The following is a 25,677-nucleotide window of genomic DNA, read 5'->3' as shown; positions in this document are numbered from 1 at the left end:
TACAATAGTGATGATTTATTGTTTTCAAAATGGAAAATTAGTTTCCTACACAGACCAACCTAATTGCAATTTTTCCCCAGTAGTGTTTCACCAAGGACCTTACCAACTCCAAAATAGCTTTAGAGATTAAGTTATATGAATCCCAATATTTCTGAGGCAGCAGCAAGCAGGCAAAATACCTCCTCCCTGATATCCCTCCAAACTACAACCCCCATTAGGCAATGTTGACAATTCTTTAATCTCTCAATCTGGGCAAGTGATGAAAACTGTGGAGTCAGAAACTTTCATGAGAACCAGGTAGGCTGGTACTTAAAGGTTAGAATGGTTAATATAAATTTAATTTAAAGAAGATTGCTTTTTGATGTCTTCATTGGTGACTTGTTTTTATACCCTGGCTGGGGCCACCTTAATAAAAGACAAAAAAAAAAAATTTAATTTAAGTCTTGGAAGGTTGAATTATTCAAAGAAAGATTGTGTAATTTAAGGGGAAAGGAAAGAAGATCAAGTTCTTCATCGAGCCTCGGGTTCCTGATCTCCAGGAACATAGAGGTATGTACAATCTGACCTGTTTTTTGATTCTTGAATTAGTTACCATCTCTTACCCCCAAACCCTAAATTACAACCATTTTCTCTCATGCAAGTCATTTTCCTTAATAGTTCACATAATCAAAATCTTCCAGCATTCCTGTCTTATAAGTAGAGATTTGATTGTGTAATTGGCTGCTTAAAATGGAGCATCTGAACAGGGCACTTACATATATACTGAAGTGACCGACAGCTTGAAAGTGATGAATTAACCTGGTCATTTACTGAAGCTTTTCCACCATTTCATCGGCTGCAGAGCAATACACACAGGGAATACGATGGAGTAATGAGTCATTATTTCTAAACTGAGAGCAGAGTTTCCTATACAGACCAATCTAATTTTATTTTCTTATTAGAATCCCTTTAGGATCTTCCAATCACTAATCAAGTCCAAAAAAGCCTTAAGGGTATAACTAAATTTCCCTGGGGCAGCAGCAGTCAGAAAATATTTCTATAAGGAATTACTCTAGGTTTTTATCTAAAAATCCACCTAGCAAAGTGAAGACTGAAGGGATTAGTGTAGACTTGTCAATAAATATGGGCTCAGAACCTGAGACATAAGAGAAATCTAATCATGGGAAAATAGGAATATGAAAAAGAAAAGGACAATATAAACCCTGGGACTTAATACTTACAAAATCAGTGTGGCAACCTTTTCAATAAGAAATCTATCTAAATGAAAAGTTAATAACTTGTGCATTTGTTGTTTCTAAACCAACATCTAGCTCCACCTACTCCCTAACACTAGAAAAACCTTGAAAACCCAGACTTTTGGACTAAAGTTATAGAAATTACTGCTTAGCAATACTGGGGAATATGTCTATTTTCTACTCTGATCAAAGTCATACTGGGCATCAGAAGGGATAGAGACTATTATTACCTAGGTTTCAGAACAATGGATGGAAGCCTGGTCTTCTTTTCAAATTGTTGTGTGTATTCTCAATTCAATCCAATCCAACAAATATTAATTGGTTATTTTGTTCATGGGTCTGTGCTAGGTATTAGGATTAGAAAAATAAAACAGTTCCTGTCCTTAAGGAATTTATAACCCTGATGTATTGATGGAACAAGTAAATACAGTGTGTGTGTGTGTGTGTGTGTGTGTGTGTGTGTGTAAGGAAATGTGTTGTTTAAATTCCAAATAGACTTAGGATGAAAGATGTCATTCGCATCCAGAGAGAGAACTATGGAGACTTAATGTGAATCAAAGCATAGTATTTTCACCTTTTTTTTTAAAAATAAAAATGTTGTTGTTTGCTTGCTTGTTTGTTTTTTTCTTTCACGTAGTTTTTTTCCCTCAATCTCATTTTTCTTGTACAACATGACAAATATGGAAATACGCTTAAAAGAATTGCACATGTTAAACTTATATTAGATGGCTTGCTCTCTTGGGGAGGGGTAAGGAGAATAAGAGAGAGAAATTTGGAACACAAAGTTTTACAAAAATGAATGTTGAAAATTATCTTTATATGTATTTTGGAAAAATAAAATACTATTAAAAAAAAGAAAAAAATGACACAAAGCAAATATAAAGAAGAAACCATAATGCTGGTATGCAAAATAAACTCTATTCTACTTTAAAAAAAAAAGAAAGAAAGAAAGGTTAAAATACTATTAAAAAAAAAGAAAAAATGACACAAAGCAAATATAAAGAAGAAACCATAATGCTGGTATGCAAAATAAACTCTATTCTACTTTAAAAAAAAAAAAAAAAGAAAGAAAGAAATGTCTCATTTAAGTAATAATACTTGAGGTGTGATTTAACAGAATGACAGTACAACTAATTTGATATATTACAGGAATTCATATGAGAAGGAAGGGCATTTCAAATATAGGGTAACTATTTTCTGGGGAGGTATTTCTAATCTATTAGTCAGTCACTAGGTAGAATAGACACTATTATAGAAATAAACAAATTCCTAAGAAAAATGGAGGGAGCAATGGTACAATGGAAAAAGCATTAGATATGGTATCAGAAGGCTTAAGTCTGAATCCCAGCTCTGCCTTGTACTACTTGTGTGATTTTAAGCAAGCCTTGTAACTACTCTGAGCCTCAGCACCTCATGGAAGGACAGTCAAGAATCATTGATGGCCTATTTCATGTTTCTAGGCAACAATCCAGAGCCCAGTTGTTTAAGACCTAAACAGCCCCTCCTCATCACTCTGCTCCGGAAACAAGTAAGACCCTGGCCTACAGTCATTTGTTGAGCCAAATTGCTTTTCAACTTGAAGGCAGGAAGATTTCTTAGTGGTATCAATGTGGAAAAACCCACAAAAGGCTAAAATGCTGGAAACTTATCTACTATCTGAACTCTAGGGCTTTTAGCTTTGATCTTATTTTTACCAGGTGACCCTGATAGTTACAGAACAACAATGAAATTTCATTTTGCACTTCCTTGTTAGTAAAACAGGGCTAAAAAAGGAGAGAACATTTTTTATTGGACATTTCCAAGTGATTATCCTGCTTAAAAAATGTGTCATGTTCAAAAAGGCTCTGGTGACCATAATCCTTAAAGGACAACCCCCCCCCCTTCCCTTCTCTCCCCACTTCCCCCAGATAATTGGGGTTAAATGACTTGCCCAGGGTCACACAGCTAGGATGTATTAAGTGTCTGAGGCCATATTTGAACTCAGGCCCTTCCAGCTTCAGGGCTGGTGCTCTTTCTACTTCACTACCTAATTGCCCCAAGGGCAAAGTCTTAACTCTAAATCAATAGTCAAAATCCTCTACAATCTGGTCCCAACTTTAACTTTTCCTACTTTCCATACTGAACTATCTACTCTAGTTAAATTAATCTCCTCCTTGACATGAATAGGTCCAACTTAGTCTCACCTATTTCTTTGCTCATTCTTTCCCCCTATTTCTTTACCTCAAATATTATCCAAGTCAATGATCTCTCTCTCTCATATGAATATTTTTTAAGACTAACTGCCTATGGGGCAACTAGGTGGCATAGTGGGTAGAATACCATCCCTGAAATCAGGAGGACTTGAGTTAAAATATGATCCCAAACTTCCCTGACTGTGTAACCCTGGGCAAGTCATTTAACCCCAATTGCCTCAGCAAAAAAAAAAAAAAAAAAAAAAAAAAAAAGGTGGGTCTTCTCTCCCCAACTATAACCTCCCTCTGGGAAGAAAGTATATTTTTATAACTACCAGATCTTGCAGAGTGCTAGACATAGTTTCAGCTCAACAAATGCTTGATGAATAAAATATTATATACACATCTTGCAGTCACTACAAATTTTACCTGTTAGAATAAAAATAACTTGGGAAACAGATGACTGTCTAACCTGTTATTATTGCAAATTTTGCTTTTTCTTCTTTATTTGTAACCTTCTCCAAGAAGGCAGAAACAATTTCAAGTGAACTTTCTTGTCCCTTTCTAGCTACTACCCACTGTAATAGCTCAGTAAAACTTATGCTGTCAGAAGTGTTAAAATTCAAAAGCTTTTTCCCTTTAAGTAAGAGAAATAAAAATGTTCACTTTCAGAGAAATCTATCATTTTTGTATTTAATTCTGGGGATATCTTTCATTTCTGTTTTGCTAATTTGTTTCTATACTAAGAGCACTCTGGATAAACCTACCACAGAGAGTGAGAACCACAAGGGGGATAGATCTATTTTCTCTTCCAGCCCTTTGGATTGTAAAATATCCATTATTAATATTAGAGAACAGAACTTTGAATTCAATATGCTACCATTTTTGGTTTGAATTTAGTCAGATACATTTTTGCTCATTCCCTTCAGAATTACAAAACAACAGGCTCCAAGGTACCTGAGAAATAATTAATACAAAAATGAAGTCAAAACTGAAAAAGATCTGGCCAAATATTTCCCAAAGTGTTTTCTGTAGAACTCTTACCGTTTCACAGATGCCATTATTCCATGTGAAAATGCAAATAAATGCTAGAGAAAAATATTTCCCTTTAAAAGTATAAAAATGAAATTATATATGCATCAAAAATACTCTGATAAGGAATTTTTCTACATGAAAAAGGCTTAATTTTCTCTATATTGTTTTAGATTCTTCACAAATTCCATGATCCTATTAGAGCAAAGGTAGTGAGATTTCACAGGCTAGAGATGAAGCCCAAGGTAAAGATAGGACAACATGGTATAGTGGAAAAAACAATGGCTATGAAGTCAGAAAATCTGAGGCCAAATCTTACATGTATTTACTACTGGTGTGACCTAAATCACTTAAGATCTCTGATTTGTTTCCTCAGCTGTCCAATGACAGCTTGTCAATGAAGAGGTTGTCTTAAATAGCTTCTAAGGTCTGTTTCCAGTTTGTAATCTACGATTCTCTAATCCCTATGATATTTTATTTCCCCCTTTGCACCCCAGGCCGGCATTTCTGAATTCTAACAAAACAGTTTAAGCTCAGTTAGTTTGGGAAAATAAACTATGGGCTTTAATTGAAGTGAAATTTAATAGAGATAAATGTAAAGCTATTGATCTAGGTTTGAAAAAAATCAATAATGCAAGGAAGGATAAGTTGGAGGAAATCTGGTTGGTAAACAGTTCATATGCCAGTTGGTTTCAGTTGACTGCAAACTCTATCAAAGTCAATAGTGTCAAATAACTTTTTTTTTTTTAAAGGAATATCTTGGCTATATTATATCCAGGGAAGTAAGAGTTTCATTGTCTCTTGTCAATGAAACTAAGCTCCAAACCACATCTGGAGCACTGTGTTCAGTTCTGTTGACAAACTAGACCTCTTTCAGAGGATAACAAGGTTAGTAAGAGAAAACTTCTTTTGAGAAAACCAGGATTGTTCAACCTTGAGAAATCTTAAGAGAAAAGGATAACTACCTTCAAACAGAGCAGGAACTAAAAACAAAGTAGACACTACTTAAAGTACAATACACAAGGGAATATTTGAAAGATTGTAATCTGAAAAAGAAACAAACCTATTTTGATCTGTCAGATCAAATCAGAGTTAAAAAATGGAATAGGCTACCTAATAAAACAATAAGTTTCCTGTCATTTGGAAGAAAAAAAAAAGTTGAGTCACTACTTTGCTGTAGGAACCAATACTGTATTGGGATGCTTGACTATGTGATTTTTAAAGTCCCCTCCAAACTCTTAAGATTTTATTTTTATGATTTCATTTCTCCTTAGAGAAATCACTTATGATGATTGAAGGAACTTGTGGCAGTTATAGGTTTCAATCTTTCTAAAAGGAAATCCCTTACCATTCTTCAAAAAGATCAAAAAGAAGGAAAATTCTGAATTATTGGACTAATTACTAATTAGAAGTATGTTTGTCTAATTAGAAGTATCTAATTAAGGAGCAAGATGTTTTTCAAGCATCCACAAAGCTGTATTTAGAGAATCAACACCTTCAAAATGCCTGATCCATTTAAAAGATTTTTAATTTAAATACACAAAAGTACAAACAAGCCAGCTAGAAGTTTTACATTAAATGGTTATTAGTACACAATGCAGTGTTTATATAATTCACAACTAGCTAATAAGTGTCTGGGCCCCAGCTGATATATTACACAGGCCCTTTTTGCTACTAATTTCAAAGTTACTAACTCTCAGGGGACATAAGACCTTAGCATGAGAGTTTTGACCTAACCATCTTCCCTGGCCTCAGGTCTAGTTATGTTCTGCTAGACCCAGAAGTAAGGATAAAACTAAGGGAGTGTGAATGATATTAGATACCATGAATAAACTCTATCAATAATGACATGTATTCCTTTTGCAAGTGATTATATCCAACTTGGTATAAATGTTTGGGAGAAAGCCAAACTGCAGAAACACATTCTAGTAAATGTAAAGTTTTGATCAAATAAGAGCGATAGACCAGCTTTCTAGACCACCTAGGATGGGGAGTATCAATTACATGTTATCCCTCCCAAGTTGAATAACGAAATTTACACATGTTAAACATTAATGAAATAGGACACGGGCTCCTGCCCAAATACAAAAAGGATATTTTGTGAAACAAAAAATTACCACTGGCCTAGTTCATCTCCACTCAACAGAGCTTTGGGTAGGGCAGAGGATTTAGAGTAAGGTGTGTTAAGGATTCAGAATCCAGAATACTGAAGTCACCCACACTATGACTAGAAAACAGCCTTATAGTCCAAGCTTTTACCTTACCTCACATCAAGTGAAAGGGACTCAAACTGAGCAGTCAGGGAACCTCTAACCTTCTAATTATCCATATATTTGCCACAAATTCTGAATATAACTCTATGTAAATTTGGGAGAAAAGGAACCATCACATCCCAATTTTAACTTTATAATGATTGCAAACAATTTAATGTCTGAATTTTGAAAATTCATATCTATCAATTTTTCAGACCCTAAGAGCAAATGCAGCAGCTGACTGCATTTACTGAGTAACATGAAAGCCATGTGTCCATGTAGGTGGTAGACTGCCTTTGTGGTTGTATACAATGTAACAGCAAAGAAACTTTTTTTTTTCCTTTAACATCAAAGTAACTTTTTTCCTTGGAAAGTCTTTCAAAAAGAATTTTTTTTCTGGTGTAGTTCAGCAGGACCCATTCATCCGTAGGATGGAGGAATTATGGAATCAAACAAAAATAATTCTATAGTTCAAAAACAACTTGGAATAAGGTGACTATAAATAGATCTAATTTCAATATAACACTAGATAATTCCTCCAAAAGTTTTGCTTTTATGATCTGGAGAAAATAAAGTTGGAAAGACTGAGGAAAAAAGAAAACCAGATGACCGAGGAGCAGATTGCATAAGATCCTAGTCATGGAGGCCCCTAAAGTTCCCTTCCAAAGTTCTTCCCAGAGTTCTAATCATCCGAGGCATGGAACATGGGTACTAGACCTGTGTCAGTGGCAAAAACTTCTGGTAGTAGCTCTTGGTGACATCAATCATCAGCTCCTGGGTACATTCTGGGAGCTCCCCAGAGAAGAGTCCTAAAGAAAGAGAGCAGAGAAAGTAAAAGAAGGGCCTAGAACTTATGATTTTTAATATTATTTCAGGCAATTTTCTTTCATTATCAGGATCTAAATATATACCTTACCATCTGCCAAAAAATGCTCCAAATAATTAATGATGATAAATACAAATCAAAACAACTCTTGAGGTTTCACCTCACACTCTGCAAAATTGGCAAAGATGATAAAAGATGGGAATGGTCAATGTTGGAGAGGTTGTGGAAAATTAGGTACAACAGTACAATGTTAGTGGAGCTATGACTCAGTAGACCACTTTGGAAAGCAAATTAGAATTATGTAAATAAATTAATACATACTTTGATCCAAGTATTCTATTTCTAGGCTTAATGCCATTGACTGGGGCAGCTAGATGGTGTTGTGGACAGAGTACCAGCCTTGAAGTCAGAAGGACCCGAGTTTAAATCTAGTTTCGGACACTTAACACTTACTAGCTATGTGACTCTGGACCAAGTCACCTAACCTCAACTGCTTTGCAAAGGGAAAAAAAAAAGGGCACTGATATAAAGAAAGTTTCTATATTCACACCAACATATTTATAGCAGAGTTTTTGTGATAGCAAAGAATTATAAACAAAGTAAATGAACATCAATTGGAAATGGCTAAACAAATTGGAGTACATTAATCTAATGGAATATTACTGTGCTAAAAGAAATGATAATGAATACAGAAAAGCATGGAAAATTTTACATTAATTCATGCAGAGTAAATGAGATAAAGAGATTTAAGAAAACAATATACACACTGTAAATGGAAAGAAGCATCAAAAAAATCAGAAATGAATTGCAAAAAATATATAGAGAACAAGTCTATCTTGAGTCTATCTTAGAGACTCAAAAGTTTTACATATTGCATATATATTCAGGAAAAAAAATAAAAGAAATTCACTTTAAAATAGAAATTTTTTTAAAAATAAAATTAAAATAAAAGTAGTAGTTTGGGACAGAATTGTCTCTTTTTCTTTAGTAAATTTCTTTTCTTTTTGGCTGAGGCAATTGGGGTTAAGTGACTTGCCCAGAGTCATACAGCTAGGAAGTGTTAAGTGTTTGAGGTCAAATTTGAACTCACGTCCTCCTGACTTCAGGGCTGATGCTCTATCCATTGCGCCACCTAGCTGCCCCAATAAAAACTTTTTTTAAAAAATGTATATATTTTACACACACACAAATAAATGTATTACAGACATCCAAATAACAAGTAGAGACAGAGATATACTGAAGTATATTCAAATAGCAACTTATCATTTTAAACTTCTAGCCACTTCCCTGCACTTCTTCCAGAAATCACTTGGAGGTCATATGAATTAAACACATTCACTCTGGTAAAACAAGACTATATTTCCCTACTGACTGAAGAGCCAGTTCACTGCAGCTAAGCAAGAGAAGGAAAGATGTGATATCTTAACAAATAGTTCTAATGAAAATTTTTATAAAAGGTTAGATTCTTTGTGGGTAATCTTTGTCCCATTTTAGTTCATGCTCTGTGTCAGAAATTCTTATTCTCAGTGAGAGCAGATATAGAATATGCTCAGCCTACCAAAAATACCATGTTGACATTCTACTATTCATGACAGAGGTTAACAGTAAGGCAGGATTGTATAAAGGGATGGGAATCAATATAGCTGAGTTCTAGTTCTACTCTGTGTGAAATGCTATGTGAACTTGGCCAATTCATAGTTTCCTGATCAATAAATTCAGGGCAAGGACTAGATGAACTCTAGGAACACTTTCACATCTACAAATTCTATGATTCTAAGATTATCTATAGAGTTTTTTGTAGGTTAAAAAAAATCAATGATTACATAATGCTTATCTCTACATGAATATTTATTTTGAATGAAAGATCAAAGAGTGTGTTTGTTTTTCTGGCCTGCTAATATTCAAAATTAGGAGTGAAGGGATTTAAAGTAACATGAAAAAGATTAGGCCAAATACAATCAAAACCTAGTGTTACCTGGACAGCCTGAGAAGACGGTAAATGGTGGAACTACAGTTTCAGGAGGTAATACTGTATTGTCTAGAATTTTGCAACAGTCTTTCAATACACAGCGTCGACCCTAAAAGCAAAAATCTTGTTACCAGAAAACATATCAAGAAATAAGGAAAGTAGGGAATGTTTTCTCATCTACTTCTTGGGTGGTTAGTCTCCATTTCTTTCCCACTGATCATAATGAGCAATTCCCAAGAAAAGTTAGAGGTTGCTTAAAGTTTACATCCCCAACTCAGCTGGTATATGAGTTTATACCAGCAAATGATGAATTTATGATTTGTTTAGACAAGACTCTACTACTATAAGTATGCAAATAACGGAAGGTTCTCAGGCTTGGGGGTAGTGTTTGTTTGTATTTATATCTTTAAATAAATAAATAATATTTTATGTCCAATTACATGTAAGAATAATTGTTAACATTTGGGTTTTTTTAAGTTTTGAATTTTCAAATTGAATTTTTGAACTTACAAATTCTATCCTTTTCCTCCCTGTGCCCTTTCCTGAGATGGTAATCTGATACAGGTTATATATATGCAATCATGTAAGAAATATTTCCATATTAGTCATTTTGTAGAAGAAAACTCAAATAAAAATACAGAAATAGATTCAAATAGCAACTCATGATTTTAAACTTTTAGCCACTTCTCTATACTTCTTCCAGAAATCACTTAGAGGTCATATGAATTATATACATTCACTCTAGTAAAACAATACTTCTGTATTCAGATACCATCAGTTCTTTCTCTGGAAACAGATAGCATTTTTCACTTAGAATAGTTTTTTTTTTTTTTAAAGATTAACTCCTTTCTTGACAAACCATAGCATTTTTGACTCATGCTGTTTTATAGGTGATTACTTTGTTAGTTATGTACTGATTTGTATAATTTGGTGGGGCAAATATGAGGTGAATGAGACATATTTGTTTCATGGATTATGGAAGAAAGAGGTTCTTATTTACTATTTAAAGCTGTACCATTTTATACTTACAGAAGAAATACAAGTCCTACACTTTCCCACACTGTTATCAATTCACCTCTGCTCTGGTTACACATTTTGATTAAAAAAAAAAAAAAAGTCCTTAGGTGAAAATGCATTGTGTTTATTACTCAGCCTAATGCTGAGTTATATGGACCTAATATGCTTCCTAAAGAACATTCTAAACATTCTGCTCCAGATTGGATCTGCTGTTTTCTTTCTTTTATATGGAAGAATCCTACATTTAACATGAAAGAGAAAAGTTTCCAAATGAATTTTCTAAAACATACCATTTCCACTTGCCTCCAATTTAATGGGCACAGACCATGAATACACTGAATTATCTCTAGGTTATTAAGCAAAATACAGGGAATCAGGAAAATCTTACTGCAAAGGTCATTTGAGAATTTTGAAATACTTAGCAAGTAATCCATGGCAATGATTAGCAATGAATGCCTCACATTTATTTATTCAAATGGTGGTACTAAAAGTCACACAAATAAAGTCAACAGAACAAACTATGCTTTTGAATTTACATGGATAGCCCTGGAAAGAGCACTTATAGGAGTCTTGGAGTTTTTATTACTTCAGACTAAGGGTTTTTAAATTTTTTGTTGCCACAAACTTCTTTGGCAGTCTGGTGAAATCCAAACACCCTTTCTCAAAACAATATATATTTTTAAATTTTCAATGGTATTTTATATTCCAATGCATGTTACTGTTTTTTTTTTTTTTTAATTTAAGCTTTTTATTTTTCAAAACATATGCATGGACGATTCTTCAATATTAGCCCTTGCAAAATCTTGTGTTCCAATTTTCCCTACCTTCCCTCATACCCTCCCCTCATACCCTCCCCTAGATGGCAAGTAGTCCAAATATATGTAAAATTAGTTTTCAACATTCGTTTTTGTGAGACTTTGCGTTCCAAATTTTTCTCCCTCCCTCCTTTACTTCCCCTTTCCCCAAGACAGTAAGCAATCTATAATAGGTTAAATATGTGCAATTCTTTGAAACATATTTCCATATCAAATTATTATTTTTAAGTAGTTATGGGAAATGCTATGTTTTAGTTAGAGGTAAGCAAAAATAAAGATGTAATTTTTCCCCTATCCAATTTAAGACCCTTTCAGCAACCACAAACCCTAAATTAAGAATTAATCCTCTAGAACAATGGAGAAATTTAGAACTGGAGAATCTTCTCACTAAATGTTAATGAAGTTCTCATTTGCCTTTGAGAAGATTGCCAATCTCACTATGAATGAAGGTCCTAATCTGTGAAGCCTTTGGGTGATCTAATTCAAGTGAGAATTTATGCTCCTGGAGATCCAATAACTAAATCTCTAGTAACAAAACTAGATTAAATGTTAGGTAATTAAGATACTAGAAATTTAAAAAAAAAAAAGAAGAAATAAAAAAGAAAAAAGGAGACTGGAAAATTGGAAGTTGAGGGCACAGAAGAAAGAATATTCAAGCAACCTAATGTCACAATGCTTACAATTACACAGTTCTTGCCTATGTGGACATAGGAACCAATCTGGGCTGCATTGACCACACAATCCTCTTCAATAAAGACATGGTCACCAATGTGTAGAGGAAAAAATGCAACTCTAGAAAATGAAAAGAAAGATGAGAAAACAAAGTTTAATTTACTGTACTTTGAATCTAAGTTTACATAACCACAGATCATTTACTCCACTTCATCACTTAAGCTAAAAGTTATTTCTGATGGCTCAGACTGAGGGTAAATATCAATTGTTTCTGTTTTGGCCAGAAACCCAGAGGATCTTCTCCTTCCAGAATGATTTTTTTCTCCAGGGGTAGGTAAAGAGGCCATTCTCTGCTTCATTTCTTATTTCACCTTAACCAGTGAATGGGCATTGCCTCAGTCAAACTGAGATCTGGGACAGGTCTTATCTTAAAAAGGCCAAGGTCTTCCACTGCAAAGGGCCATCTCCTATCATCCTGATCTATATCTTGCCACTGGACCCAGATGGCAAAGAATGAGGCTAATGACTTTGCACAGACCTCCCTCACTTAAATCCAATTTGTTCCAAGTCATGACATCACTTTCAGGATGTCGGGGTCCTTTTTGAGAATGGAGGACAAATAAACAAAATGACTATTTCTGATAAAAAAAAAGAATTCTGTGACCAGAACTTTAAAGTTGACAGCAAAGCCCAGGAAAAGACTCCTTTTATTTTGAGATCTTCGTAGTAATAAAACAGATTTAACAAAACACAGGGAAGGGAAGGAGAAGAGACAGGAAAAAAAAAAAAAGAGCTTTGTTATCTAACTGGCTAGTTTCAGCTGAGTCCCCAGGAAGTCTGTTAATATTTTTTAAAGGTTTAGCCATGTCATTTCATTGGTTGGAGGAACTCCCGGCATGGAAACTCCCTCCTAGAAACAGTTACTTGAAGGAAAAAAATGCATTTTCTCTGATAAATATCTGATATCCAAGATAAGTGGAGAACTGATACAAATACATAAGAACAAGAGCCATTCCCCCAAATAATAAATGACCAAAAGATATGAATCTGCTGTTTTTAAAAGAAGAAATCTAAAAAAAAATTCACATTACTAATGAGAGAAATATAAATGAAAAAAAGTTTGAGGTTTTGCTTTATACACATAGGACTGGCAAAGATGACAAAAGAAATGACAACTGCTGGAAGGACTGTGTAATGTCAGCACATGAATGTTCTGTTGGTAAAGCTATGAAGTGATATAATCATTCTGGAAAACATTTTGGAACTATACCTAAAATATCATTTATCTGTATGTATTCTCTCATTCAATGATACCAATTAATCAGCATATCTACTAAAGAGGTCAAAGATATAGGGAACTCAAATGTACAAAGAAATTTATAGCAGCACTTTCTATCGTAGCAAACCAACAGAAATAAAATCGGTATCTATCTATTGGAGAATGGTTGAAGAAAGTGAAGAAATCTTTCATTTCCAAGATTTAATTCCAAATTTCTAATTGGCTGAAAGATATATCCACTTATATGTCACTGCCATCTCAAACATCCCAAGGCAATGAAAAAGTACAGATGCAATAGCTGAATTGTTGATGGCCTTTGAGAATTTAGAAGTATCACATAACTGGTGATAGGCAAGTATTTTCACCCTTGTTGAAAAGAAAAAGAAAGTAAATTCTCTAAGCTTTCAACCAGTGAATCTAATATATATTTTTGGCAAAATTCTAAAATGACTTAGGAGATTGATTTTGAAAGTATTGATTCAATCTCAAGGAGAAAAAGAACTAGAAAAGAAGAATTCAAGGATAAAGGGTAAGAAAAGATAATTGGTACAATAAGGTGCATAAAATAAAGTGATAAGTAAAACAAGCTGGTTCAATAAATAAAAGATTAGGAAGAAAAGGGAAAGAAAATGCAGTCTGACTGCCAGGTAAGTTGTTGAGGGAAAGAAAAGAAAGTTGGATGCAAATAACAAGCTGTTAAAAGGTGATGAAAAGTTGTGAAAGTCTTAAAGAAGTGCTTAGCAAATGAAGAGTAAGCATTCCCAAGGATCTGAAAAACAAGGCTGAGTATCTCTATCAAGATAGTGACATCAACAATTTAGCTGTGACTGTTACCTATGGTCAAAGTGTAGGCTGATTTCTCTCCTACCGGGGAAGATAAAGGGACTTAGGAAATATTCTTATAATTCCAGGTTAAAAGGGATGATAATTGACCCAAAGAAAAAATATAAGCAAGGTTTCATGGAGGAAAGAAGTCTACATGGCAAAGAGGAAACTCCCCAATTGTTGAATACAGAGAGCTATGTTAAGAGCATGATATAATGGCCAGAACTTCAATGGCAGTAAGTAAAGGTGGGGGCTTTGAGGTTGGTGAAAGAAGAAAACTAAGTAGTTTCCAGATAGCCCATAGTGAATAAGCATGCTGAGCTCCAAAAAGATGCTATACTCTGTATACTAGAGACCAGTACTATTGTCTTCATTCATTCATTAAACTGTTATTGAACACTTGCTACATATAAAGCACTATGCTAGGACAGAAAGATAGATAAAAGGTCTCTGCCCTCAAAGATCTAAGAGACTGATGCATAAATAACTATGATATATTTAACATGTATTGGTCATCCTGTCATCTAGGGGAGGGGATGGGGGGAAGGAGGGGAAAAATTGCAACAAAAGGTTTGGCAATTGTCAATGCTGTAAAATTACCTATGCATATAACTTGTAAATAAAAAGCTATCAATAAAAAATAATGATAATAAATAAATAAATAAATATGATATAAGGTAGGATATGTTAAGTCCCATAGAGAAGTACAAACCCCAAACGCTAAAGGAGTTAAAAGAGAATTTTCTTCTAAAGGGTAATGAAGGAAAGCTTCATGGGGAAGTGGTATTTGAGGTACAAGTAGGACTAATAGGTAGAGATGGAGAGGAAGAGCTCTCTAGATGAAAGGAACTGCTGGAATTAAGGTAAGGATATAGGAAGAGCAGGATTTGTTTGGAAACAGCAGACAAGGCAGTCTCATTTGGCTGAAGCATAAGATGTATAAAGAGAAGCAGTAGTAAATAAGTCTTGGGAAGGTTTGATAAAAGATAGCAAGAATTTCTGAAAAAGGTTTGATAAGATCAGAATTTTACTTAGAAGTCAGGAGAGAAAGAAGAAATTGGAGAAGAGAGTAAATGTGGGCTTAGACTGTAGTGAAAAAAAAAGTAAAAACAGACAAAGGAGCAGCTTCTAGGGTTCATAGAAGCAGATTTGACAGAACTTGACTGAATGAAGTGCAAGGTGAACAAAATGTCAAAGATAATAACTTGTAGATGTTTATCTTGGGTGAATGAGATAGTACAATTAAACATAAATAGGGAAGTTGGAAGGAAGAGCAGGTTTAGGGAACATGTAAATGACTGCCTACTTGGCTTGACTTGTGAGTATCAGGAAGGCATTTTGCTAAAAACAAACAAAAACTTTCCCTCTTCTCACAATTTAAATCTTACTGGGAATGAAATTTCATTGTTAGTTTTATTCTTTGGATTTAAGTCCTTTAAGCTCCAAAATTCTGTAGACCAGGGTCTCTTAAACTTTTTCCACTTGAGACTCCTTTTTGCCCAAGAAATTTTACTTGACCCTGGATTCATGGTATATAAAATAGGTATACAAATCAAACACTTACTGATAATAAATCATAATTTTACAACCGTCATATTGAGTTACATTAATGCACAGTTTAAAAAGCTTTGCTCTAGTCAGTAACACTAATGTGAATTAATTTATCATTTATTATATTGTCATTTTATTTAAATAATTATATTTTTTTTATTATCATTTTCCTTCTGATAAAACATCAGAATAGGATTGAAAGCACTGGGCATTTCAAAATTTGAGTGGCACCAAAAGGAAGAGAAAGCAATGCAGAAAGAAAAGATGGGAGGAAATGAGAACAGCTTGGCATTATAGCTTTAACAAAAGTGGATATTTAACATTGTTTGATGAGAATACTGATTAGGCACCCAACCCAAACATTCAAAGATCAGGACAAATTCTAGTACTTACTGAACTGAATGGAGTAAAAAATTAATCATGGAACCTAAAATATCTCAGGACCCAAAAGAAAAAATATATTGCTAATTTCTTTTTTCATATGTCTTTTTAATTGCTAATAGAACTTTGAAAATGGAATGATTTCCATTCCATTAGCAAACCAACAAGTTCTAGAATTTACATCTGAGAACAACAAAAACCACTTACTATTTGATCTGAAGTTGATAAAAATGTCAATAAAATGATCTAATGTTTAACTTATTAAATATTCATCAGCCATTAACTCTAATGATAAAAATATCAATATTCTAAGATGCCTTGCTGGCTCCTTCCCAGCTTCTAGTCATTTGTATTGTATTTCCTAAACTTATGTTGCATCATTTAGGTTTCTATCTAACAACAATAACATTTACAAACTACTTTATGCTTTGCAAAGCATAATTATCTAATTTTATCTTGACAACAATCCTAAGAAGTAGGTCCTATTATACTTTATAGATGAGGAAACTGAAGAAGATTTAGGTTAAATGACTTCTCAAGAGTCATTGATGCCTTAAGTTTATCTGAGGCTTCCTTTATGTAATTAGAGGCAGCAACTATAGAAAAAATTAACCAGAAAAGTTTTCACAAGAATACTAACTCAGTTAACAACTATTACAAAGAAAAATAACTGGCATAGGTCATTTCTAAATTGAGCATTTCCTAGGCTACAACTTCAGACACAATGATATTTTTCCAAACTAGCCTATTCAGTTTTGATTGTCCACAGATTAAGTGGCTTCATAAGTAATTCAAAAAACAATACTCAAACCAGAGTGGATGCTCTATAGATATTAAGCAGCAAAATATCAATACCTAGAAGCTATTGATTAAAAACAAAAAACATGCGAAAAATGATTTTTATTTGGAAACTGAGAGAAATTAGAGGAAATTAATCATAGCTACTAGAAAAACATAATTGGGCTTCAGAAAGAGCTCATTTTCGTGCTTATACTGACATCTGGTGGTAGATGACTGTATTAGTTCTACTTTTAGATTTCATATTTTATGAAATCTTTTCCATGCTTTTGCACTAGGTACTAGGGCTATGGGAAATCCAGAGAGCACTGCCCAAAAGAACTGAGAGCTACTATTAGACTCCCCCCAAAAAAATTCTTTCTAGGTTTAGGAATGATGGAGAACATACAGTTTCCTTCTTAAACTTTGGGGAAAAAGTTCAGCAAGTATGGAGGTATAGAGGTGAGTGAAATACTATTTTCCAATAGATTCCACTGGTTCTACTGAACATTTTTTGATATTAATATTTGACATTTGGAAAAATGAAGTGTTTTATGAAAGATAACAGGAAAATGCATTTCAAAATTGTGAAAATAATAATTTTGAATAGCATAGAAAGTTGTTCTTCACAGATCAATAAAGATTTTGTTTTATTATAATGGCAATCACAACGTATTTTTTTCTAAGTTTTGTTTTCACTGATATTATAGTGACAGATTTCTTTAAATTATTCCATTTTATTATTCCATATTACTTAATAATATGGAATTTAATAATAATATTCCATATTATTTAAATTAAATTAAATTGTTGGGTTATTTTACCTAGATTCTAGTTTTAAAGGAAAAGGAGGAATTTTTCATGTCACTTGCCCTACAGGAAAAGCAGTAAGAAACTGAACCCAAAAAAAATCTTTCTGGAAGAAGTCAATTCTTTTCCAAGACACTACTCTAAGTCTCTATTTACATGGCTCAGTAGATAGCCAGGCCAGTAGTTTGAAGACTCCTCTTTCTGAATTCATATCTGGTCTCAAATACTTATTAAGTAACCTTGAGCAAATTATTTAACCCTGGTTGCCTCAGTTTCCTCATCTGTGAAATGAGTTGGAGAAGGAAATTGCAAACCACTCCAGTATCTTTGCCATGGAAATCCCAAACAGAGGTCACAAAGAGTCAGGAACGACTGAAAATGACTGAACAAAATTCTAAGTCCTGAGATACAAATGACATATCCTTGGGACATTTAACTCAGATCTTCAAAGCATAAAGTCAAAACTAGAAAGTCGTGAAAAAAGCTCCTGACAGTATCTTATCTGAAATAAAAATGGGCATCCACACCTAGACTAACAAGTTCCCAAGATAAGGGTCTATAGCAAGCCCAACTGTTGATCCTATCCATTTCATAGAATATCTTTTTTGTATTTTTTAATACTAGAAGAAATGCCTCAGAACTTGGGGCCTTAACACCTCATTTTCTTGGGAAAAGGGATGGTGGAGGTGGAATATCTAGAACCATATGCTTCATATACCTTTTCTCTAAAGGTATGAAGGAGTATATGAGCTTCCTTACTACCTCCTTCTACTGAACTGCTGAGTAGCAGGAAGTAGTGGGTAGATCAATTCTCAGTGATTATGTGCGAAGCAATCCAAAATATTATAAGACAGAAAAAGTCATACACACACAGAAGTGATAAAGAGGACAGAAATACCCATAGGTAAATGGAAAAATGGAACACTGGAACTCTTTAATTCTATTCCTCATCAAGGTAAAATTCAGGTGATTAGCAATATGAATCCATCTGGAGCCCGCCTGAAATAAATGTAGGCAGCCTACCCTTTCTTTTTGCTCCAGCCAATGCCAATACTTAGCTATCACCAGGGAACCTCTGGAAATAAGGTTTTGGGTATAGATATATATGCTATGGATTTCTCTTTCTTCCTCATCATTAGTAGGGACAAGTAACATACATACTCCTTGTTTTGAACTGTGCCAGTTATACCTATTTTCAGGGCTCACTTTAAGACAGAGTTATACTTTTATTGGTACAAAGAACTCTTAGGTAAGGAAACTAATCCTTTATCAGTGCAGGTCAGTACTTTCTCTGAAACTTAGAATAATGAAGAGTTGCTTAGAGTAACAACAGGTTGAGTCATTGAACTTCTATTTTCTCTTTCTTTGGACGCAAGAATAACTGACAAATGGTTAAGTAGGGACTTGGGGGAGAAAGTACCTGTGCCCAGTATTACACAAACATTAGATGTCAGAGGTAGGATTTAAAGCCAAGGTTCCTTGGTGGCACAGTCACTTTCTCCCCCAATTCTTTACTTGCCTAACTGAAGATCATACTTTATTTCAAAGAAATGAGTTGAGGAGATATTACACTAAAGTGAGAAAAAGGTAAAGCTTATATCCTCAGTCCTTAGTACAGTGCCAACAACTTTAAAAAGTTTTTTGATTGATCAACTGATTTCATATAGAAGATGGAAAATGCTTCCAAACAATAAAGAAGTCAACATCTTCTATTTGGAAAAATGCTTTCAGGTCCCTTTATGCAATACTACGAAAAAAAGAACAGTGGACAGATGATGTCTGACTTCATTTGAAGTTGGAACGGCATGTTGACTTTGGAACTTAGAAAAGCAGGAAAGCATACCACGCACTCTAGATTGAAGGTTGTCTAAAAGTTTGTTGAAATCGAAAACATGATAAGACCTGATTATTATACTTTGTTCTCTTAAGTCATATCTAAATGCTTGAATACTAGCAGAATCATCTATTCCAAGAATGAGAGCTGAATGAAAACATTAGCAGTGGCAAGAATTAAGTCTTTTGGGTTGATCCCAATTTCATGAAAAAAGAGAGGAGGTAATGAAATACCTACCCTTTGCTGAATTTCTTAAATGGTGGTCTTATGACACTACGGCTTTTCACAACACAGTGGCGCCCAATCCTTACATTTGCCAGATCTCCTCGAATAATACAGTCATTCATTATGATTGTCTAGGAAAGAAGAAAAAATACTTATTTCACTTAAGTAACAAGTATCAGGATATCTGCTTCCTTCAGAGTATCGCCATGGGATATGCTGGTAAAAAGAATATCCCTAGGAAAATTGCTATTAAAGAATATAATAAATGCTAAAGTGATTAAACTCATTGAGAATAATGGTATATCAAGTGACCATCTCTCTTTCACAGTAACATCAAGAGATTATTTGTGAGAGGGAATGACAGTTCATTCTCATGAAATAGTAAGTACTTCTAAACACCAAAGTAAATGGCTTTAATAACATTAACTTCAAGGGGCCTTATAAGGACATATCTAGAACAACCTCAACTTTCCTTTTAATAGCCATTTTGCATAAATTTACCAAAAAAAGGAAATGTTTACTGAACAATTTAAATACTGAGACTGTCAGCAGATGTTATTATATCTGCTATGTTATTACATAGCCCCTGTGCTGAACAAATATATATTTTTTCATTCAATTTTGTTTTATTTTCGGTTCCAAATTCCTTCCTCCTCCCAGCCATTGAGAAGACAAGAAATCCAAAATCTATCACAAATATAAAGTCAAGCAAAGCAATTTTCTCATTAGCCTTGTTCTAGGGAATGATGGGAACTAGAAAAAGAAAGAGAAAAAAATGTTCATTATGCACTCTGTGCCCATCAACTCTATATCTAGAAGTTTACTTTTCATCATAAATACTTTGGAGTTTTACTGGGTCCTTAAGTTGATCAGTGTTAGTAAATCTTTCATAGCTGACCATCTTTACAATACTATTGTTAATGTATAAATGTACAGTACATATTTCCATATTTGTCATATCGTGTAAGAATTTTTTTAATAATTATAACTTTTTATTGACAGAACCCATGTCTGGGTAATTTTTTACAACCTTATCCCTTGCACTCACTTCTGTTCCGACTTTTCCCCTCTCTCCCTTTACCCCCTCCCAAAGATGGCAAGCAGTCCTATACATGTTAAATATGCCACAGTATATCCTAGATACAATATATGTGTGCAGAACCAAATAGTTCTCTTGTTGCACAGGAAGAATTGAATTCAGAAGGTAAACATAACCTGGGAAGGAAAACAAAAACGTAAACAGTTTACATTCATGTCCCAGTGTTCTTTCTTTGGGTGTAGCTGCTTCTGTCCATCATTGATCAATTGAAACGGAGTCTCTTTGTTGAAGAGATCCATTTCCATCAGAATACATCCTCATACAGTATCTTTGTTGAAGTATATAATGATCTCCTGTTTCTGCTCATTTCATTTAGCATCAGTTCATGTAGATCTCTCCAAGCCTCTCAGTATTCATTCTGCTTGTCATTTTTTACAGAAAAATAACATTCCATAACATTCATATGCCACAATTTACCCAACCATTCTCTAATTGACGGGCATCCATTCATTCTCCAGTTTCTAGCCACTACAAACAGGGCTGCCACAAATATTTTGGCACATACAGGTCCCTTTCCCTTCTTTAGTATCTCTTTGGGATATAAGCCCAGTAGTAGTACTGCTATGATCCATCATTCTAATTCTTAGTCAATATCAAATGATTTTTGATGACTGCTGCTTTATAATATAATTTTAAGGCTGGTGTATCTAGGCCACCTTCCTTTCCAGCTTTTTTCCATTTATTCTCTTGATATTAAATATATTTTTTCTTAAAAAATATTTTTGGTTCATTTGATCTATAGGGGCAAATATTTATTCATTCATTTTTTTGTTGTTGTTGTTGTGGCAATTGGGGTTAAGTGACTTGCCCAGAATCACACAGCTAGGAAATATTAAATGTCTGAGATCACATTTGTACTTAGGTCCTCCTGACTTCAGGGCTAGTGCTCTACCCACTGCGCCACCTACCGGCCCCCATATATTTATTTTCAGTTGTAAAATAATAATGTAATTCCTTACAATTTTCTAAAACTATGTCCTTCAAGCTTTATGGGGTACCCACTTTCAATGGCCTAAAAAAAATTGTGATCATAAGTACAACCAGTGACTGACTATACTTTTAAAAGATTTTTCTTTTTTCTGAATTAAAATACCAAGAGTTTGAATGTATTGAATAAAAACCACAAAATCTTCCTTTGATAACTAGATCACATCCTCAAAAGAAAACATAAAAACTTGATAAGAGATAGATCAAACTATAAGAAACTAAAAACATACACAGTGACCGAAACACTAATAGCTAATCTTACAGAATGGTAACACACAGCACAGTGAATAACAGAACCAAGATAATTAGTAGAATATTAAAACTGGGAATGGATTTGGGGAAAAAACTATGCATAAAAAAGAAAATAATATTAAGATTACCTTACTTTTACTTATATACCAATCAGGAAAAGGACCCACATTGCAAGAATGTTTGTAGCAGCACTTTTTGAGGTAGCAAAAAATTGGAAAATGAGTAGATGCCCATCAACTGGGGAATGACTGAAGAAGGTATGGTATATGAAAGTAATGGAATATTATTGTTCTATTAAAAAATGATGAACAAGCTGATTTTAGAAAGGCCTGGAAAGATTTACATGAACTGATGTTGAGTGAAACAAGCAGAACCAGGAATACATTGTACACAGTAACAGCAAGATTGTGAGATGATCAACTATGAAAGACTTGGTTCTTCTCAGTGCTTCAGTGATCCAAGGCAATCCCAATAAACTTTGGATAGAAAATGCCATCTGTAGGGCAGCTAGGTAGTACAGTGGATAGAGCACCAACCCTGAAGTCAGGAGGACCTGAGTTCAAGTCTGACCTCAGACACTTAACACCGCCTAGCTGTGTGAACCCAGGCAAATCACTTAACCCCAACTGTCTCAGCAAAAAAACAAAACAAAACAAAACAAAACAAACAACAACAACAACAACAACAACAACAAAAAAAAAACCCAGAAGAAAATGCCATCTGCCTCCAGAAAAAGAACTATGTTGTTTGAATGTAAATCAACACATACCATGTTCATTCCTTTTTTTTTTTTCTTATGGCTTTTTTCCTTTTGTTTTGATTTTTCTCTCCCAACGTGATTCATTAAAAAATGTTTTTTTTTAAAGTTAATATACATATATAACCAGAAAAAAATAAAACAATAATAAAAAAAACATATACAAATCAGGAAACATAAAAGTACAGGAAATCAGAACTATTAAACCAAAGTTCTGAAACAAAAGGATTCTTAAGAACTGGAAAATATGGAGAGAGAAATAATGGATACACAATAAGAGACACATGGATAGTCATCTTAATCAAAGGGTAGCATCTGCTGAAAACAATATTTAGTTGCTCTGAAAAGGAATGAAAAAAGAATGGATCTTGTTCCTTACCTTTCCATTTAGGACAATATTTTGGCTTCCACACAGAACTGATTGGCGACTAACTTTGTTTCCAGACGCCTGAGGAAAAGCAACAGAGAATTTAGGTGAGATCATTGGGTTCTGTGCACTAAACTTTTACTGAGAGAGGGATTGTATTGGAGGAAGAACTTGATAAAGACCAAGAAATAAAGGGCTGAGGTTCAGAACAAAAGTGAATTAGTCCAAAAATGCTCTAATGAACACACAATGCATATTGGCAATGGCAATCAAGGGTTCAGAAACTGAGATGTATTTTCTCATAGAAACAAATGGTGATTAGGTTCTCCAGCAATCTTGAAAAGCCCATTTAACCTAAAATGTTAGTATCAGTTTTATGCTACTCTAGTACTACAAAACCTAACCAACACACTCAACATTATTTCTATGAAGAAAGCATTCAGAATTCCAACACAGGAATTGAGGCTCACAACACTCTTAATCAATTAATCTTTATTAAGCACTGGCTAAGGAGTGGCATACAAAGAAAAAGAAAGAACAGTCCTAGCTCTCAAGGAGAACAGAGTTTATTTGTCTCCTCCGTGAAAATGTCCTTACTTCACCTTCCTAAGTAGGAAATGGGATGCACTCAACTTAAAACTGAAGGTGTTATCCTGGGTGTGAGTTTCAGAAAGATAGGAGCCCAGGAATAAGGAACAGAATGATTAGAATTCTGGAGTCTAGCAGCTAAGTAAAATTTCAAGGAAATTTTCAGGAAACTTTCAGATCTTCTTTATTTCTGTGAGCCCTACACAAAGGCCTTCTGGCTTCAAAGAATCACAGCATGTTTGAACTTAAAGAAACTTTAATTCAAAGTCAAAACAAACTGTTGGAACTGAAGTAATTTGCCAATGACAGGTTGTCATTTGAACTAAATGTGGAATTCTGATTTCTGATTCAGTGTTCCTTCTGTTACACAAAGGGGCTCCTCCACAGACTGATCATGTATAGATTTGGGGCGAGGGACGCAATGAACTTGAATGGTAAACTAATCTATAACTGAAATTCAGCATTTCCTTCAATTATAAAGATAGGTAAAATTCACCAGACTTCCAAAAGTATGCATCACACAAAAAGATTTAAATTATACCATAATTACACTCTAAAACAGTACTGATATTTTATTTAAAAACCAGTTTTTAAACAAGTCCAGCATTTTCAAAAGGAAAAGGAAAAATTAAGTAGTCTATTCAACACTGATATTTTAAAGTCCCTTTATGTTTTATTTTAAAGACCCTAATAGATCTGTTGCTTTCAATGATCATTTCTTTAGTCCAATGCTGAGATAAAGAATAAGATGAAATAAAGCACTTATGAGATTTTCTAAAACTTTTCATATCAAGTTACAAAAATAAGACTGGGAGTACAAGATTTCCTTCCCAGCTCCTTTCTCTCTCTACCATTCTTCCCTTTTCCATTGGAATTTGTAGCACTTAAGTGCTAATAATGGGTTTCTATAAGACAGTTCCTTAAAGGTAAACTACATTTCGAAAGAAAATTAGGTTCAGGTCCATTTAGATATTTGCATTCTGGATTTTAAATGACAGCTGAGTAAGTTTGGGGAGGAAAGAGAGGATAGGAATTAGAATATTGTTGCTATAGAACGTAATTGTTTGGTAGCTTCCAAGATGTTTACTATCTTCATAAATGCCATCACTTAATGCAGACTCTGGACCAGCAAGGGGAAAAGACAAATCTGAATGAGGTGCATGGCCAATCCCATGTAGTGGGCATGGAAAACGGGTTCCTGTGGTCGACCTTTCCATGCAAAGCCTATGCAAGTTGGATGTATGCATCATGCATAGATTTGGATCCAGGAAGCACCAAACCAAGTAAGTACAGAAAGCATCTCAAGGTATCATGGAGTTTGGCTTCTCATTTGAACTCTGTGCTTTCTCAGTGTGGTCTGAGTTTGTAAATCATGTTCCCTCTCTGGACCTCAGTTTCCTTATCTGTACAAAGAAGATCTCTAAGACTCCCTCCGGTTTTGAGGGCCTGGGATGATTTCTCTTTCAAAGGGAAGAAGGCAAAGAGCAGGCAGTGAGAACAGAGAAAGTAAGAGGGTGGCGGGGAGACCCCGGGCCTGCGCCCCAGGGGGTGACAGGTGGCCTAGGAGTCCCGGAGAGGCAGGACGCAAGGGAGTGGCTGGGGCTTCCCGGGGATGGGCGGGGCGGCCCAGCCAGTAGCGGGGAATTTACCAGGACGATCAGCCCCCTCTAGCCTCCGCCCCCCTCCCCGGGGCCCGGCGTCGCCCAGCGCACCGTCTCGATGTACTCGGACTTATTGTAGAGTAGCTCGCTCAGCTCCATCTCTGCAATCTCCGTCTCCCAAACTCAAGTCTCCCTTCCTCCCGCTTCCGGTCTCTACCGTCACTTCCTGCATAGAAAGAGAAACGCCCATCTCTCCCTCCCTCTCTCCTTCATTATCTCCGTTCGCTCCGCCCCCTCGGTCGATCGGTCTGTATTCCTCTAGCTGGATCCAATCAGCATTTCGGCAAGCGGCTCC

At 34.7% G+C, this 25,677-nt stretch overlaps 1 protein-coding gene across 2 annotated transcripts; it reads right to left on the bottom strand.

Moving 5' to 3' along the window:
* DCTN5 (dynactin subunit 5) lies at window positions 1-25,536 on the bottom strand. Of its 2 annotated transcripts, XM_051964694.1 has the most exons (8): window positions 25,434-25,536; window positions 23,146-23,214; window positions 19,684-19,802; window positions 11,998-12,109; window positions 9,492-9,594; window positions 7,408-7,499; window positions 756-835; window positions 1-405 (listed from the first exon to the last, which is right to left on the bottom strand). In XM_051964694.1, exons 1-7 carry the CDS (start codon window positions 25,479-25,481, stop codon window positions 803-805), a joined length of 576 nt encoding a protein of 191 aa, XP_051820654.1. In that variant the 5' UTR covers window positions 25,482-25,536; the 3' UTR covers window positions 1-405; window positions 756-802. The 2 variants fall into 2 exon arrangements, with proteins under 2 accessions (XP_051820654.1, XP_051820660.1); XM_051964700.1 differs by lacking the exon at window positions 756-835.
* Between the last annotated feature and the right edge of the window lie 141 nt (window positions 25,537-25,677).

This window comes from Antechinus flavipes, chromosome 1, assembly GCF_016432865.1.
Source record: "Antechinus flavipes isolate AdamAnt ecotype Samford, QLD, Australia chromosome 1, AdamAnt_v2, whole genome shotgun sequence".
NCBI classification, from domain to species: domain Eukaryota; kingdom Metazoa; phylum Chordata; class Mammalia; order Dasyuromorphia; family Dasyuridae; genus Antechinus; species Antechinus flavipes.
This window is presented reverse-complemented; position numbering and strand designations above follow the sequence as displayed.